General features: G+C 36.3%; 1 protein-coding gene across 1 annotated transcript in view; it reads left to right on the top strand.

The window, feature by feature from the left end:
• Positions 1-16,488, top strand: part of Apool (apolipoprotein O like) — a 60,798-nt gene that overhangs the window by 32,202 nt on the left and 12,108 nt on the right. The window contains exons 5-8 of the mRNA XM_059250402.1: positions 773-871; positions 5,322-5,413; positions 13,471-13,584; positions 13,784-13,892. Coding sequence (XP_059106385.1) covers positions 773-871; positions 5,322-5,413; positions 13,471-13,584; positions 13,784-13,892 — 414 coding nt within the window. The remainder of the gene's footprint in view (positions 1-772; positions 872-5,321; positions 5,414-13,470; positions 13,585-13,783; positions 13,893-16,488) is intronic.

Raw genomic sequence — 16,488 nt, forward strand, 5'->3', positions numbered from 1 at the left:
CGCAGTCCAGCGGTGTTCTCTGGAGCTCTGCTTGATCCACCTCCACCATCCAGGGTCCTGGACCCGAGCGAGCGCCCGCCGATCCAGATCTCCGGTCCCCAGGCGCCTCCCTTGGCCCCGCCTTGTAGGCGTGACAGTTGCCGAAGTCTCAATGGGGGTTGGAACTTCCAGATCAGAGCTGGAATGGCTACCCACTACAAGAGGCTCTTTTAAGTTTTTAGGCTTTTAAGCTTTTAGCTTTTTAGCAGCAGTTCAGCTGAGATCAATTTGGATGAGGACTCAGAGGCTTCCAGTTTGAGGAAACAGGATCAGCTGAGAAGTTGGTGAGGCGAGGTTAGCTGTGGCTTGTTCTGTTTCTCTGATCTTTCAGTGTTCACCCCAATACCTGGCTCCGGGTTTGTTTTTATTAATAAGACATTTTACGATTCATGTTACATCATCAGGAATTTATTTTATGGTACTTCTTATTTAAGCTGTACCTTCTAGAGTCATAGTTCATTTAATAATAATAATAATAATCCATGTCATAAAGAAAGCAAGTATTAAAAGACCTATGGAAGGTAAATTTGACTTTGTAGTTAGTATTATAATAAATGATTTGTTTCTGTCCATATCAACTTTTTGTATAACTTATTTAAAGAGTATTTCAACTACTCATAACATTATATTGCCTACCCCTGACATATGTATCTCCAGCTGTTCTGTACTATCCTTACATAGAATGTCCAATTATAGTCAGTCATTCTTACCCATTGTTAACTGGTCTCTTCAGATGCATATGTCTATCTGAAGAATCCTCCTCAAGATTTTCTTCCCAAAATGGGAGTGATTACAGCTTCAGGGCTGATGGGTTTGGTTTCAGCAAGAAAAGGTATGTTTATACAATATATTTTCTCTTTCAATGCTATTATATTTTTTCTGAATTTTACCTTCATGACATTTATTGGATAATGTCAGATTCTGTTAGTATAAGATGTTTAGGTTCTTTGCTCTACCATATTTATGTCTATAAAGGTTAAGCTTACCACACTAACTGTAATGAAGAATGGAGAACAACTGAAATTCTTCTCTTCTGCTGGTAAAAATGCAAAGTGATAGAGGAATTCTACAAAATTGTCCCATGCTTTCTCATAAAGTTAAACATACACTTATCAAGCAACATAGGAATCACATTTCCAAGTATTTACTTACCTTAGATGTGCTGGCTAGTCTTGTGTCAGCTTGACACAAGCTAGAGTTATCTGCAAGGAAGGAACCTCAACTGAGAAAATGCTTCCATCACATCCAGCTGTAAGGTATGTTCTCAATTAGTGATTAAAGAGGGAGGGCCCAGCCTATGGTGGGTGGTGCCACCCCTAGGCTGGTGGTCCTCGGTTCAATAAGAAAGCAGGCTGAGCAAGCCATGGGAAGCAAGCCTATAAGCAGTACTCCTCCATGGCCTATGTATCAGCTCCTGCCTCCAGCTTCCTGCCCTGTTTACGTTCCTGTCCTGATTTCCTTCAATGATGTACAGCAATGTTAAAGTGTAAGCCAATAAACTTATCTGAAAAAAAAGATAGAAATAATAGAATAAAAGGGTAGATTATTGAATCTACTCTGAAAAAAAAAAAGATATAGAAATGATAGAATAAAGGGTAGATTTTCTTTTTCTCCCCAACTCGCTTTTTGGTCATGGTGTTTTGTTGCAGCAATAGAAACCCTAACTAAGACATTAAGAGAAATGAAACACCCCTACATGAATGCTTATAGCAATTGTTAATAATAATGAAAAAGCTGGAAACAAGGTAAATAGTCTTCAAACAGGTAAATGGATAAAGGAATCTGTGCACATCCCTACAAAGGAAAACTATTCAGCATCATAATAATTTGAGCTATTGGTGCACATAACATTGATTGTGAATTTGAAAGTAGGCAGTGTATATATGATTCTGTTTATATGACATTCTCAAAAAGACAAAATTAGAATGACAAACGGTAGATTGTTAGTTGCCTAGGGTTAAGAATGTAGGAAAGGATAATATGACGTATTTTTAGTTATGTGACTATATATTAAAATGTACAAATATATGACTTTTTAAGCACAATGTTAAAAAATATATAGCTATTCCAATTAAAATTGTAATTTCCTTTTTTGTTGTCTAATTATAATTTTGTTTTTTTAATCTGAAGAAATTTATACTACCAAAAAAATTCCTGAGAATTGTATGTTAATATAAAAATATACACTATTCACTCAAAACTGCTTTTCTTAATAATACTACTCATACTGGAAGCTATGTGAAGGATTTGAGGAAGATATGCTTTATCTCAGATAAAATCTGGTTTACTTTTGGTTTTATCCTGACCAAAGCTGTTGAAAATATTAGCCAGATGGGAATGAAGTCTGTAAAAGTGAGTAACTCAGTCTGCCTCTCTTATTCACTGTTCGCTATGAGACGATGTATCTGCTTTCTTTATACCTCTTTGTACAATGTATCTGTACCTACTTTGCTTTTCCATCTGACTATAGCTCTCATGTGAATGGTCTGATAAGATTACAATCAGGCTCATGACTAGTTGCAAAGACTCAACAAGGCTCAGTATGTAGTCATGGTCATGAATAAGAATTATTGCAATCAGAGGTATAAAATGAAATTAAAAGGAGGGTGACATAGTTTAGAAAAGAATTGGTTGTAAATTCCTAGAAGTCTTTTTCCAGGGACTAATACAACATATACTTAATTTCTCTAGTAACAACTTGAGATGATATGAACAAAGCCAACAAGTGTTGAGTGACAGTGATGGGCAAAAGAGTGGCCAAGGTTTGTGTGAGGTCTAGTCATGTGAATAGTATCTATCTAACAAAATTCCAGACTTCCAAGAGGAAAAGTTCTCAGATGCTAGCAGAAGCTCCTAAGGCAGCAGTCTTGAGTTTACTGTGTTAACTCTTTTTATGCATGCTATTTAACAACCCTGTTTTATATGCACATCATCAAGTTTTAGCTGTTTTCCATCAAATTATTATTTCTTTATATTGAGTGTTTTTGAGCTCTTTTATATTCCTAAAATATATAATAGGTTATTATAAGCTATAGTAAGCTCACTATACTATATAGGTCCTTAGAACTGATTATCTCTATGTAATTTTTGTCCAACTCACTTCCGTATCTTTTCCCTTGAATTTTGAAGGGGATTGTCCACAATGCATTACTTAGTTTCTTAATTACAAAGTAGTAATCTTCTGGTAAGAGAAAGTATTCCTTAGGTCATTTATGTTTCTGAATGTGAGAGCTGGAATAATATGTCACTTCATTTTTCAGACTGCAGTTCTCAAACTACTAGTGAGCAGTGAAGTAAACAGTAGATCTGAGGGTGTATTTTATTTCAAATGATAGGAATTATGAGAGAATAGCAAGTACAGTGCTTTGTGCTTACTACTGGAGTAAATATGAAACTTTTGTCTCAGAAATGTACTATGTGCGATAGGCCAGAGATCATCATGTAAATCTTATTCTTCATATCGATCATAGTACAGCTAAAGGAAGAAAGCTTTCTTCTAACCCTATTGTACTGAAGATAGAAATCTAAAAGAAAACCATTTGCATGTTTTTAAGTGCACAACACATAGCTAATGAGTATCTGTGTTTAGTATTCTTCCTTAACTAGAAAAGTACAATTGTTGAACCTACATGATACATATCATTTTGCAGAATGGTTTCTTATATACAAGTAAGGAAAGAGTGAATATCATTTTTTCCAATAGTTTATCAAAAAAAAAAAAAAAAAAAAAAAAAAAAAAAAAAAAACCCTGCCATACACCACCTTAATTCAGGGAATTTTGATGAGTTAAGAGATCCTAATCCTGACATATTGGGATTGTTAAGTCAAGAACTAAACAAAAATCCTGAGGAGGAGCAGAGTTGAGATTCAGTTTAGGATATGCTTTAATTAGTCTAGACTTTCTCTCCCTATACCACAGAGAGCAGCCTTCCTACCTACCTTAGCCAAGCTCAGTCTGTTGTTAGATCTGACTTTAACAGGCTTCTTTAAAAATAATTAAACCACACAAAGAAAATACAAGGTTTGTAACATTTCACAAACTGCAAAGTTAGCAGCAATCATTGTCAGGTATTTTTTCACCTTAATATTTTGCTATTTCCTTTTTAAATACGGGTCCAAAAAGCTGTTAGAAAGAGTTAACAGGCCGGGCGGTGGTGGCGCACGCCTTTAATCCCAGCACTCGGGAGGCAGAGGCAGGCGGATCTCTGTGAGTTCGAGTTCGAGGCCAGCCTGGACTACCAAGTGAGTTCCAGGAAAGGCGCAAAGCTACACAGAGAAACCCTGTCTCGAAAAACCAAAAAAAAAAAAAAAAAAAAAAAAAAAAAGGAAAGAGTTAACAGCTTACTCTAGTTGAAAAAGCGACATGTAATTGCTTAGTCTCATTCAGAGTCCACCATACCCAGACAGACATTTAAGAGGCCTGTCATTTGGAAGTAGTGCTCTTGTAGGTCTAAGCTTCAGCAGAGAGTGCTGTATTTCCCACTGTTATATAGCATTGCCGTGGTTCTGTGGAAGTATTAGCGGGAGTGTGGGGATAAGATAAAAGCTGTGTGACAGGGCTTGATACAGAACTTCTTATACTCAGGTTAATCAGAGCAATTTCAAGTTGACAGGCTCCTAGTGAGAACCTAGTAAGATTCTCTTTGGAATTTTTTAAAAAGAGATTTTGCTGTCAAAAAAATGATATGAAAATGACTCTTAGATGCTTAGTTAAGGCACTTTTGAAAACGCATTAATTATGTCAAGCTAATTGTAATTAGTATTACTTCAGTATTCTGAATCAGTGACATGAAGGAGTTATGTACCTTTTGAGGTCGTTAGCTGATTGGTTAGTTGGGTCCTTCACCTTTCTAAGTGTTAATCAGAAAGGGCATATAGAAGAGAGTCCATTTCACTTTAACCTGCTTTGACGAACGCAGTAGTTGATTAATTCTGCTATCATGCTTTGTTAGATATTTGAAAAAAAATGTAATTATAATTTTTAAGTTTCTTAGGATATGAAAAATAATGTTTTAAAAAAGAAGATAATTACTAATTCCTTTGTGTAGATAATTATTAGGTTCAGAACATTTTTCTTAAATTGGACATGATGGCTAAGGGACATTAATTGAATTGAGAGCCTTAAGGGCATTTTAGGTACCATCTTGATTGGTATTACTAACTAAAGAGCAATTTGACATACAGTGATAGCTTAAAGAGGGGCAAAGAAAATATTATAGTATAATAACATCAAGTCTCTGATGGTATGCATTTGAAGTGAATGATTTGTTTGAATTTTGTAGGTTCTAGGTTTAAGAAGATTGCTTATCCACTAGGATTGGCCTCATTAGGAGCAACTGTTTGTTACCCAGCTCAGTCAGTAATAATTGCAAAGGTAAGTTCCTTTTAAGTGAGAGCAGTGTTTGTTTAAACTTCTAATGTGACAATATTTAAATGTCACACAAAACCTTAAACATTTGATTTTCAGAGGCATGTAGTTGAAATAAACTCTTGGGTTGGCACAATTACATTAGCATCTTGTCCATCACAAATAAATAGGATTAATGTGTTTAACTATAGTTCAGCAATATAAAAGCAGGTTGATGGATCAAGTTCAGAGACAAAACTGGAATTTATGGGGAGAAATACTGCTTCACAGTTGGGACTATATAAATGTGTTTTTTTCTTAGTTAACAGAAAATTACACCTGCTGGCAGCTACTCAGTTCAGAAGATTAACACAATGCAAGAAATAGCGAAATAATAGATTACAGAGACTTCTGAGGTTAAAAAAAATACACACAGAAACAAAGTGAATTTTGAAACCAGTGTAAAAAAATACCATCATCCAGCTCATTGTAATTGCTGCACATTTAAATAGTCTCCTAATAATTTGAACAATTTTTATGGAAGTTTTCTTTTTGCAATGATAGAGGTTAGTCCCAGAGTCCCAGACACTATGCTGGTCAAGCCATAAACTATATTTCCAGGCCTTATATTTTTATCATGAGTTCAAATTCAGAAGCACAGATTTGGGGTATGCAAGTTTTTCTTCTTTTCTGCCATTAGTTATCAACATTTAATATTTCAATTCATACTTAAATATTGTTTCCAAAAGGATGTTCTGTACTTGTATTCTCACTACTATGTCTCTTTAATTGTTGATGTAGATAAAACTGCTTTCTTCAATATTTTGAAAATGTCATGGATATTGTGAACTCTGCAGTTTATAATGTGATCAAGCTATAAAAGCTTATAAAAGGAAAAGAATATTATTCATTAAATCTAGTTATACTTGAGAAAATTGCTGGATAGAGTGATGAATTTTTTACAAAAGACTCCTTTCTATGAATTTACATGAGAATTAGACACTCAAATTAATGTTGATGCTGAACGAAAACTTGAGCTCATTTTATGTAACCTTTATATTGTTCTCATTTGCTGATAAGCAAATGATGGCCCACTGAAGCTTCCCAGGGACTGCCTCATCTGAAGTCACACTCAGCTTAGGCGTCCCACTTTTCTATCTGTTACTATTCCCATTGGATGATGCTGCCACTGATTCTCTTTTTCTTTTTACAGTAATTTCTCTGTGCATATGTGTATGTGTGTGTGTTTATTTTCATAAAAATGATACCAATTCATCCTTAAATATAAGCATTAGAGGAAAGTTTAGGCTAGAAGAAATATAACCACTGAAATATGATTCCAACCATAAAAATATCAGTATCAAAATCTCTTGTAATATTCTTCTAGCCATCTTTACATGATTACATAGAAAGATAGATGAGTAAATATGTAGAATAGAATAATGTCATGGTATAGATCTTTTTAAATTAAAAAGTGTTTAATTCATTTTAACAAAGGAAAAAACTTAAAGAATTATTGAATTTAGTATTAAATTCTGAAAATTATTCTACAGTAAATCACCAAAATTTCTAACAATGCAACCATTGCTTTTTTGACACTCAGTGTATTGTATATAATTTTGTCAGATTAGAATATACATATATGTACATATATAGATAAGTAAATAGATAAAATATGGCTTCTTGATCTGAAATCCATGATAGGATTCAGAAAGTCTATGACTCCTACACTATCTAAAATTGTATGAAAAAAATGTCTGTTTATTTGGTATTACCAGGACTGGTACATAGCAGTTACCTGAAAAATTGAAAGCAGTATATATCTGAAATTTTAATTCAAATTGTACTGTGTTTATTTTTTCTACTTTGTTGTTTCAAATGTTTGTGTGTACATGTCCATGCATGTGTGTGCACAGGTATGTGTCCATGTATATACATGCACATATGTAAGCATGTACATGTGAAGGCTATAGGACAGCCTTGAGTACCGTCCTCAGGAACACTATACACCTCCTTTGAGGTAGGGTATCTCATTGGCCTGGAGCTCACCAATTAAGCTAGATCAGCTTGCATTTCCATTTTCTATTAGTTTCTTTCAAATAGAGAAAATCATTTGAATAAACATGGTTGCAGAATCCACCTCAATTTTATATGTGTGTGCATGTGTATGTGTCTCCCAGCTTTTTAAATGGCTAATCTTAAAGAAGTTATATTTTAAACATTCAGTTTCAAATCTTTATAATGCATTTAAGTCAGTTTTCCTAAAAACATATTTTAACTCATATTTTGTCTGTCATGATGTACTTAAATTGTTTAGTTTCAAATGAAACTGGTATAGAAACTTATAGAAAAAGCAAACGTAAGACTGTGAGTCAACTTGCAAAAGAAGTCATCATATTATGTGAAATAAGCTAGATTCAGAAAGACAAATATTGAATCTTTTCTCTCATTTATGGATCCTAATTTACATATTGATGCATAAAAGCACACACACATGAATGTGATATGAAAATGTATCTATGTGCACAAATATATGACATGAAAGCATAAGGGAGTCTAATGGAAGGAAGAAGACTCAAAGAAGGGAAGAAGGAATTGGGAGTGAATATGGTCAAAGGACATGATATACTTGAAAGCAATTGTCTTTAGGAAACTTGTCATGGAGGGAATTTTGCAAGAAAAGATGTATTTTATATTGAAAGTAACCACTAGTGATCAGTATTCAAAATTCTGTGAGTATCTTTTACTATAAAATAAGCCTTTCACTATGACTGGAGAGGTGGCTCAGTGGTTAAAAGTACTTGGTGCTCTTCAGAGGACCCAGGGTCAGTTCCCAGCACCCACATGGTGGCTCACAACCATCTGTACCTCCAGTTCTAGGGAGTCTAATGCCCTCTTCTGCACAAGTGACAACCTTGCATATGCTGCACATATGTATATGCAGGCAAAACGTTCACACACTTAAAATAATGATAATTAAAAAGAAGTAAATAAAATAAATTTTAGAAACTCTGTGGCTACTCAGACAAGTCTCCTTAAAAGGATATCAAATAAGAGCTTTTCTATTGTAAGTATTTTTCTTTTTAGAAGGAAAGGGCTGTCAGCTTTCAAAACAAGTGACAATCCAGACAGTAGGTGGAATGAAAGTCTCACTTAGTATGACACTATTATTTTTTAAACATTTTCTTTACAATATTTCATCATTATAAAGATTAACCAAGTAGTCTGTCTTTGGACTCTGTAAAGCATCTGGGAATAAACTTTTATTTGTAAAACTTAAAGTTAACTGAGCCTTATTAACTTTGTGATTAGAATTCCCTCAAATTATGTTAAATATGTCATTATATACATAGGGGTAAAGATTGCTATATGGTAATGATGGTACTTTACATTAGTATGTAAAGGAAGGATGTGTTATTTAAGAATGTGTTGGGCAGGCGGTGGTGGTGCACGCCTTTAATCCCAGCACTTGGGAGGCAGAGCCAGGCGGATCTCTGTGAGTTCAAGGCCAGCCTGGTCTACAAAGCTAGTCCAGAACAGACTCCAAAGCTACAGAGAAACCCTGTTTCAAAAACAAAACAAAACAAATTTTACATCCTTAGTCATCAGGGAAATGCAAATCAAAACAACTCTGAGATACCATCTTACACCTGTCAGAATGGCTAAGATCAAAAACACTGAAGACAGCTTATGTTGGAGAGGATGTGGAGCAAGTGGAACACTCCTACACTGTTGGTGGGAATGCAAACTTGTACAACCACTCTGGAAATCAGTATGGTGGTTTCTCAGAAAATTGGGAATAAGTCTTCCTTAAGACCCAGTTTTACCTCTCTTAGGCATATACCCAAGGAATGCTCAATCTTACCACAAGGACACATGCTCAACTATGTTCATATCAGCATTATTCGTAATAGCAAGAAACTGGAAACAACCTAGATGCCCCTCAACTGAAGAATGGATAAAGAAAATATGGCACATATACACAATGGAATACTACTCAGCAATAAAAAACAATGATATCATGAAATTTGCAGGCAAATGGATGGAACTAGAAAATATCATCTTGAGTGAGGTAATCCAGACTCAGAAGGACAAACATAGTATGTACTCACACATAAGTGGATGCTAGATGTGAGGGAAGGGATGGCCAGACAGCAACCCACAACTCCAGAGAGGCTAGCTAACAGGAGAAGACCCTAGGAGGGACACATGGATGATCCTGTGAAGGAGAAGTGGATGAGATCTACATGAGTGTGTGGGTGGTGGCAGAGGGTGAGGAGTGGAGGATGAGAACATAGGGAAATGGGTGGGTCAAGCTGGAACAGGAACAGAGTGGGAGGGTAGGGAGGAAGATACCATGACAGAAGAGGACATCTTGGGAATAGGAAGAGGCAGGGTGCTGGGGAGGCTCTCAGGAATCCACAAGTTTGACCCCACCTTGGTCTTCTGGCAGTGGTCCAGAGGGTGCCTGGACCGGTCTACTCTCGTGACCAACCTAGGAAATAACCTAGCTGTCAACAAAGAGCCTTTATACAGTGACTGATGGAGGCAGATACAGAGATCCATGGCCAGGCACCAGGCTCAGCTCCAGGAACCCAATTGATAAGAGAGAGGAGAGATACTGCAGGCGAGGGACGTCAAGATCATGATGGGAGGACGTGCAGAGATGACTGGCCACACTAGTGGAAGTCCATGAACTGTGGACTGGTGGCTGTGGAGACCCCATGGGACTGGACTAGGCCCTCTGGATATGGAAGACAGTTGTTTGGCTCGAACTGTTTGGGGGGCTCCCAGGCAGGGGCATAGGATTTGTCCCTGGTCTATGGGCAGGCTTCTGGAACCCAGTGCCTGTGGTGTGACACCTTGCACAGCCTTGGTGCAGTGGGAAGGGTCTTGGACCTGCTTAGGCTCAGTGTGCTGGGCTCTGCTGACTCCCCATGGGAGACCTCGATTTGGGGGATGTGGGGAATGCGGGGTGGCTTGGGAAGAAGGGTTGGGGGGTGGGAGAAGGGAGGAGGGGGGGATCTGTGGATAGTATGTGGAGTGAGTAGAAAAACAAAAATATAAAAAAAAATGTGTTGGGATACTAAAGAACTTTACTATGTGTCAAGTATAAATAAATCCTAGATGGAATAAAGGCCTACTCAAAATGAAATGCTATTTAAAATGTAAGAGGAAAAAGGTAGATTTTTAACTATTTTGAAATAAGTTACATCTTAAGTAAACCACAATCTTGAAGCCATCAAAGGAAAATGATGCATTTGACTATAAAATGATTACAATAAGCCATATACAAAGGTTAATAAATAAATGAAAAAAAAATGGAGAAACTATTTGTAATGTATACAACAAAGGTTAACATCCTTAATGTTTTAAGAACTCATATAAAGAAATAATAAAGAAATGAGTACTCTTTAGAAAAGTAGAAAAAGTATACAGATAGGCAGTAGACAGTATAAGATGTATAATGGCCTAACCAAAGATACTAAGTTTTTATCTGAAGTTATTGGGGTTTTTTTACTCTTTGGAGGGGGGGGTGCCACCCAGCTCCCAAATAAATCACACACAGAGTCTTATTCTTAATTATGAATACCCACCTTAGCTTGTTTCTAGCCAGCTTTTCTTAACTTAAATTACCTGTCTGTCTGTTGCCTCTGGGCTTTTCCCATTCTCTTACTACTGTAAATTTTACTCTTGCTCTATGGCTTGCAGTATAGCTGAGTGGCTGGCCCCTGATGTCCTCCTCCTTCTCTGGCTACTTACTTCTTCCTTTTTTTTCTCCCAGATTTCTCCTTCTATATATTCTCTCTGCCTGCCAGCCCCACCTATCCTTTCTACTGCCTTGCTATTGGCCGTTCAGCTCTTTATTTGACCATCAGGTGTTTTAGACATGCACAGTAACACAGCTTCACAGAGTTAAACAAATGCAACATAAACAAAAGTAACACACCTTAAAATAATATTCTACAAGCGGTTGCATTAATGTCAATTTAAGAGACCATGTATATTTTGATAATGGGGGAATTTTTATTTTTTTAACAGTGCTGTGGATAAAGCCTCATGCACGTTAGACAAGTACTCCTATAATGAGTGTACACATCTGTAGATGCTCATTTTCTGTCTTTCAACTTCATAAAGACTTAAAGGAATCATAATTTTGCTGTTAGTTAAGAAGAGTGGGAAAACCAAAGTATGTTTGTGGTGGAAGTGTAAATTGCTGCTGTTTATTGCTAACTTTTTTTTTTTGGTTTTTCGAGACAGGGTTTCTCTGTGTAGCTTTGCGCCTTTCCTGGGACTCACTTGGTAGCCCAGGCTGGCCTCAAACTCACAGAGATCCGCCTGCCTCTGCCTCCCGAGTGCTGGGATTAAAGGCGTGCGCCACCACCGCCCAGCTTATTGCTAACTTTTTGAAGAACAATATGATAACATCTTACAAAAACCAAATTAGAATGATTCTTAATCCAGAAATTGCACTTTTAGGAATTTATTCTGAGAAAACACTGTAACTGTGAATGACCTAGATGTATGTATAAGGAATAGGATGCTAATTTCATCATTGTTTATACCTGCTTTCATGCTATATTATTTCTTTTTTTCCCTATGCTGTGGAATGAGTGTAGAGCCTCATCCATAAAAACCATAGGGTTTTATTTCCAGTCCTGAATTGCTTAAATTTTTCAAGTGATAGTATGCAATTAATAAAAACAATAAAACTTTTTAATTTGAAGAATAAAAAATTGCTTAAAAAATACACACATTTGTCAAAAGTGTAATTTTGTAAAGTTCCCTATTAAACCTTAATAGTTGTATACTGTAACCCTGAGGAAGGATGGGGAAAATTAAGAAGGAGCCAAAAGATATTCAAAGGGAAAATGCTATTAGTAGAAATTAACCCAGACTGACTAACGTGGAACTCGGGATCTTCTAGACAGGTGCCATCACTCCCAACTATCTTTCTATCAGAAACAAATGTCAGTCTCTTAAAAAATTAATTGATGTCTTTTATTTCTCAGTGAATGGAGAAAGATCCATAAAGTTATAACAGTCATCGCATCTTAGAAACCTCATTTTTCTCAGTTATCTGTTTATTTTCTCAAAATATTTCTACCTAAAATTTGTAGATGCAATTTTCACTTAAAGTCCTCTAGTAGAAACCACCTGGCCAGATCAGAAATGGCAGGACACAGAATGACAAATCTTGAGTGATGTCACTCATGTGGAATCTAGAGAGGTTAAAACAGAGAAGTAAATTGCAAAATACTGGTTGCTGGGGGCTGGCAATGGAAGGAAATGGGGAAGTGAGTTGTTCGGATATACTGAAAGTTATAGGAGACAAAAAAGTTCATGAAGTCTATAGCAGGGCAATTATAGTAAATGTATATATTGAATACCTGAAATTTGCAGAGGAAGTTGATCTTAAGTGTTTTCATCCCAGACATATGAAAGGTAACTACATGAGTTGATACCTATGTTTGTAAGCTTGGCTAGAGGAGTGAATAAAAAAAAAAAGTATATGTATACCAAAGCATTGTGTTGTTTACCTTAAGTAGAATTTTTATTTGTACTGCCTCTATAAAGTTGAAAAAATATTTTAAAATAATAAAATAGGGGCTGAGGTGTGGCTCCTTACAGTGCTATGTGCAAGGCCCAGAGTTCAATCCTAACACTATAAAAATTATTAAAATAGCTGGGCGGTGGTGGCACACGCCTTTCATCCCAGCACTCGGGAGGCAGAACCAGGCGGATCTCTGTGAGTTCGAGGCCAGCCTGGTCTACAGAGTGAGATCCAGGACAGGCACCAAAACTATACAGAGAAACCCTGTCTCGGGGGAAAAAAAAATTTAAATAGCCATAATTTAAATTGATGTTATATTATGAAAGAAATTATGTATTTATTAGCCCTTTATAGGGAGCTAGTCATTTTTCATATACAATTTTGAAAATACTGCTTTATTTTATGTAAACTAGACATTGATATTTTTATTGTTGATTGCAACCTAGGTGTTCATATAAAATACCTGATCTGAATTGAAAAGTTTTTAACTTTTAAAAATATGTTACTTGACTCTCTTTTTCTTTGTTAGATAACTGGGAAAAAGGCATATACTACAAGCCAGCAAATTTTTCAAGCCATTAAGTCATTGTGGACAAAAAGCAGCGAAAAAGAGTCACTCCCTGAACCAAAGGAAGAAACTAAGGTAGACTTTAAATAAACCAAAAATGTAGTCATTTAATTTTGGTTTGAGTAAGCATTGGCTCATATTGATAATACTACAGAGACGTCAAAGAGAAAATGGAAATAAATGAAAGACTCAAAATGACTTGGTATAGTATAATTTTATATTCTTTTAGTAAAATCATTTGCTTCTGAAGAAAATGTCTGTTTTTGCTAAACAGGTAGGAAAATCTGATGAAGTACATGCTAAAACGCCTAACCTAAAACATTCAGTGACTTTTCCAAAAGATCTTGTCTCTGAAACGGCGATGAAATCGGAATCAACTGCAGGTTTGTTTGGAATTTTTAATTTTGTTTTCATTTTTATTAAATAATTTTAGAACATTATAGTTGATACTTTGAACTTACATGTTTTCCTGAATGTTTTCTCCCTTATATGTGTGCTTTGAATTTTATTTTTGGTTATGAGGGACCTAGATACCTGAGATTTTTCTTTTTAAATCATCACGTAGCTATAATACAAGTCTCCACATGTGTGGGTCTAGAGTAGTACTGTCATTGTGATTGAGTGAAACATTTAATATCACTTTATAAATGTGAGCTATTTTATCAGGAGGAGGAAAGTGTACCTTTCAGAATTTTATCAACTGACAGGTATGAGTCACACCTACATAAAGCGGATCAGCTTCCATTTCTCATGCTATTTACCTGCCAGTCTCCTGTCAGTCTTGGTTTCCACTATCTGTGGTTTTATTAAATTCAGGTACCAGGAGAAATTGTAGCATGAAGTAGTACATGTAGCACTGTTACAACTTTGCTAATATTCATTATTGACAATTAATACTTTGTGGTACCAAAGATTGATAGTTATACTTTCTAAAGAAATCCTACCATGATCAAAAAGAATGTAGCCAAATGTTTAAAACCACTTCGACAGTCTATTCACATAATCCCGTCTGTCACAGATTTGCAGAGATTTGCCTTTCTATATAGTGTGAATGATTCAACCCATAAGCTGCCTCATTGCAAAGGAAATATACCAGGTTCAGAGGTGGAAAAATAAAAATAGTTATCTACCCTTCATAAAGCATGTACTATGATATAGAGTCCTTTAAATATTGTATTCAACCAGCAATACAAAGTAAAACAAAAACCCATCTCTGATGTATTGATAATTCTTCACATTTCATGATGGAAACAGGTTTTTTTTTCTCAAATTATATAACTTGTCAGTAGCAGATATGTGTCAGAGCCATATTTCTAGCTCATCTTCCTGATGCTACAGTCCAACCTCTTCCCATTGTATCTAGTCCTTCTAATTTAAAACCATAATTTAATCTCTAATTTCCTCTTCCTCCTGCTCCTCTCTCAATCTCCATCTGGTGATAGGGCATAGGTCATACCTGTAACCCAAGCAGTTGGGAAAATGAAACAGAAGACTTGGGAATTAGAAGCCAGTGTGGCCTCTGGCTTATCTAGTGAGTTCCTACACTAGTCTGGGCTACATTCCAAGACCCTGTTCAAAAGTGCAGGATGCTAATAACAATAGTATGTGACCAAGAAGAGTTGTCACCAAATAGCAAAACCTGATTTGAATGTTTTTCTGTCTTTCCTTTCTCATAAAGATGTTATACAATTTTTAGACGTTCTCTGAGTAACCTACAGTTGAACATATTTACAAAGGATATAATATATGCAGTCATTTTTCTAAATGTCTGTCAATTCCCAACTATCTTGGTTGCGGGCCATTTACCCACCAACCCCACAGTTCCCCAGAGTTTTCTTGAGTGCGGGCAGCAGGAAATACTAGATAGAAGGATTTAGATTGTGGAGATAAACAGATAGAAAATAAAGGATAGCCTTGAGAGGGCCTAGAACCTATTCCAAGGAGCCCTGACTGTCTCTGCCCCAGGGTATTTATAGAGATGCCAAGGGGTGGAGCAAAAGACCTCTCCCCAGCACAGCCAAGTGCAGACCATCTCAGACACCTGCACTCAGGCCCGTGGTCCTAATCATCCTCTCTATGCGGACCTGCTGGGTAAAGCCACGAGGAACCTGAAAACAGGCTCCCACAGGTCCCCCTTTCTTAATATATAAAAAATAACTCGTTATTAATGGCTTACAGCAATCTCCATAGCTGTTATACCTCCCAGTATGGGAGTAGAGGATGATAAAGATGGCATTTCTCAGCCGGGCGGTGGTGGCGCACGCCTTTAATCCCAGCACTCGGGAGGCAGAGGCAGGCGGATCTCTGTGAGTTCGAGGCCAGCCTGGGCTACCAAGTGAGTTCCAGGAAAGGCGCAAAGCTACACGGAGAAACCCTGTCTCGGAAAAAAAAACAAAAACAAAACAAAAAAAAACCCCAAAGATGGCATTTCTTTTTTGAATTAGGTTCAAGGTGACTACAGCAGTCTTTAGCTGCATCCAGCCCTTTCTAAACCAAAAACTCTTAATGCAATTGCAAACTTAAAGAATCCCGTATTTCATCATTATCAATAACAGGTTATCATAAATATTGCTATACATAGTCACAATTCTCCCAATGTTACAACTCAAAGCAAACTCTTAACCATTTGAATTAATATATATGGTACTATATATAATTACAATTTTCACAGTCTTATAACTTTAAGTCTTAATAGAACCATTTGAATTTTCTTGCTCACAAAACAGGAAAAACTTATGATGTATTCACATCAAACTTAAATATTTTCTTAACTCCACAAAACCAGGGTGCATTAATATCAACAGGTTAAACATAATTTCTGCAAACATACATTCAACCTTAATTCACTCATAACTCCTCCTTTTCTTTATAATTTTTTTTTTTTTGGTTTTTTGGTTTTTCGAGACAGGGTTTCTCTGTGTAGCTTTGCACCTTTCCTGGGACTCACTTGGTAGCCCAGGCTGGCCTCGAACTCACAGA

This window comes from Peromyscus eremicus, chromosome X (genome assembly GCF_949786415.1).
Source record: "Peromyscus eremicus chromosome X, PerEre_H2_v1, whole genome shotgun sequence".
Lineage (NCBI taxonomy): Eukaryota > Metazoa > Chordata > Mammalia > Rodentia > Cricetidae > Peromyscus > Peromyscus eremicus.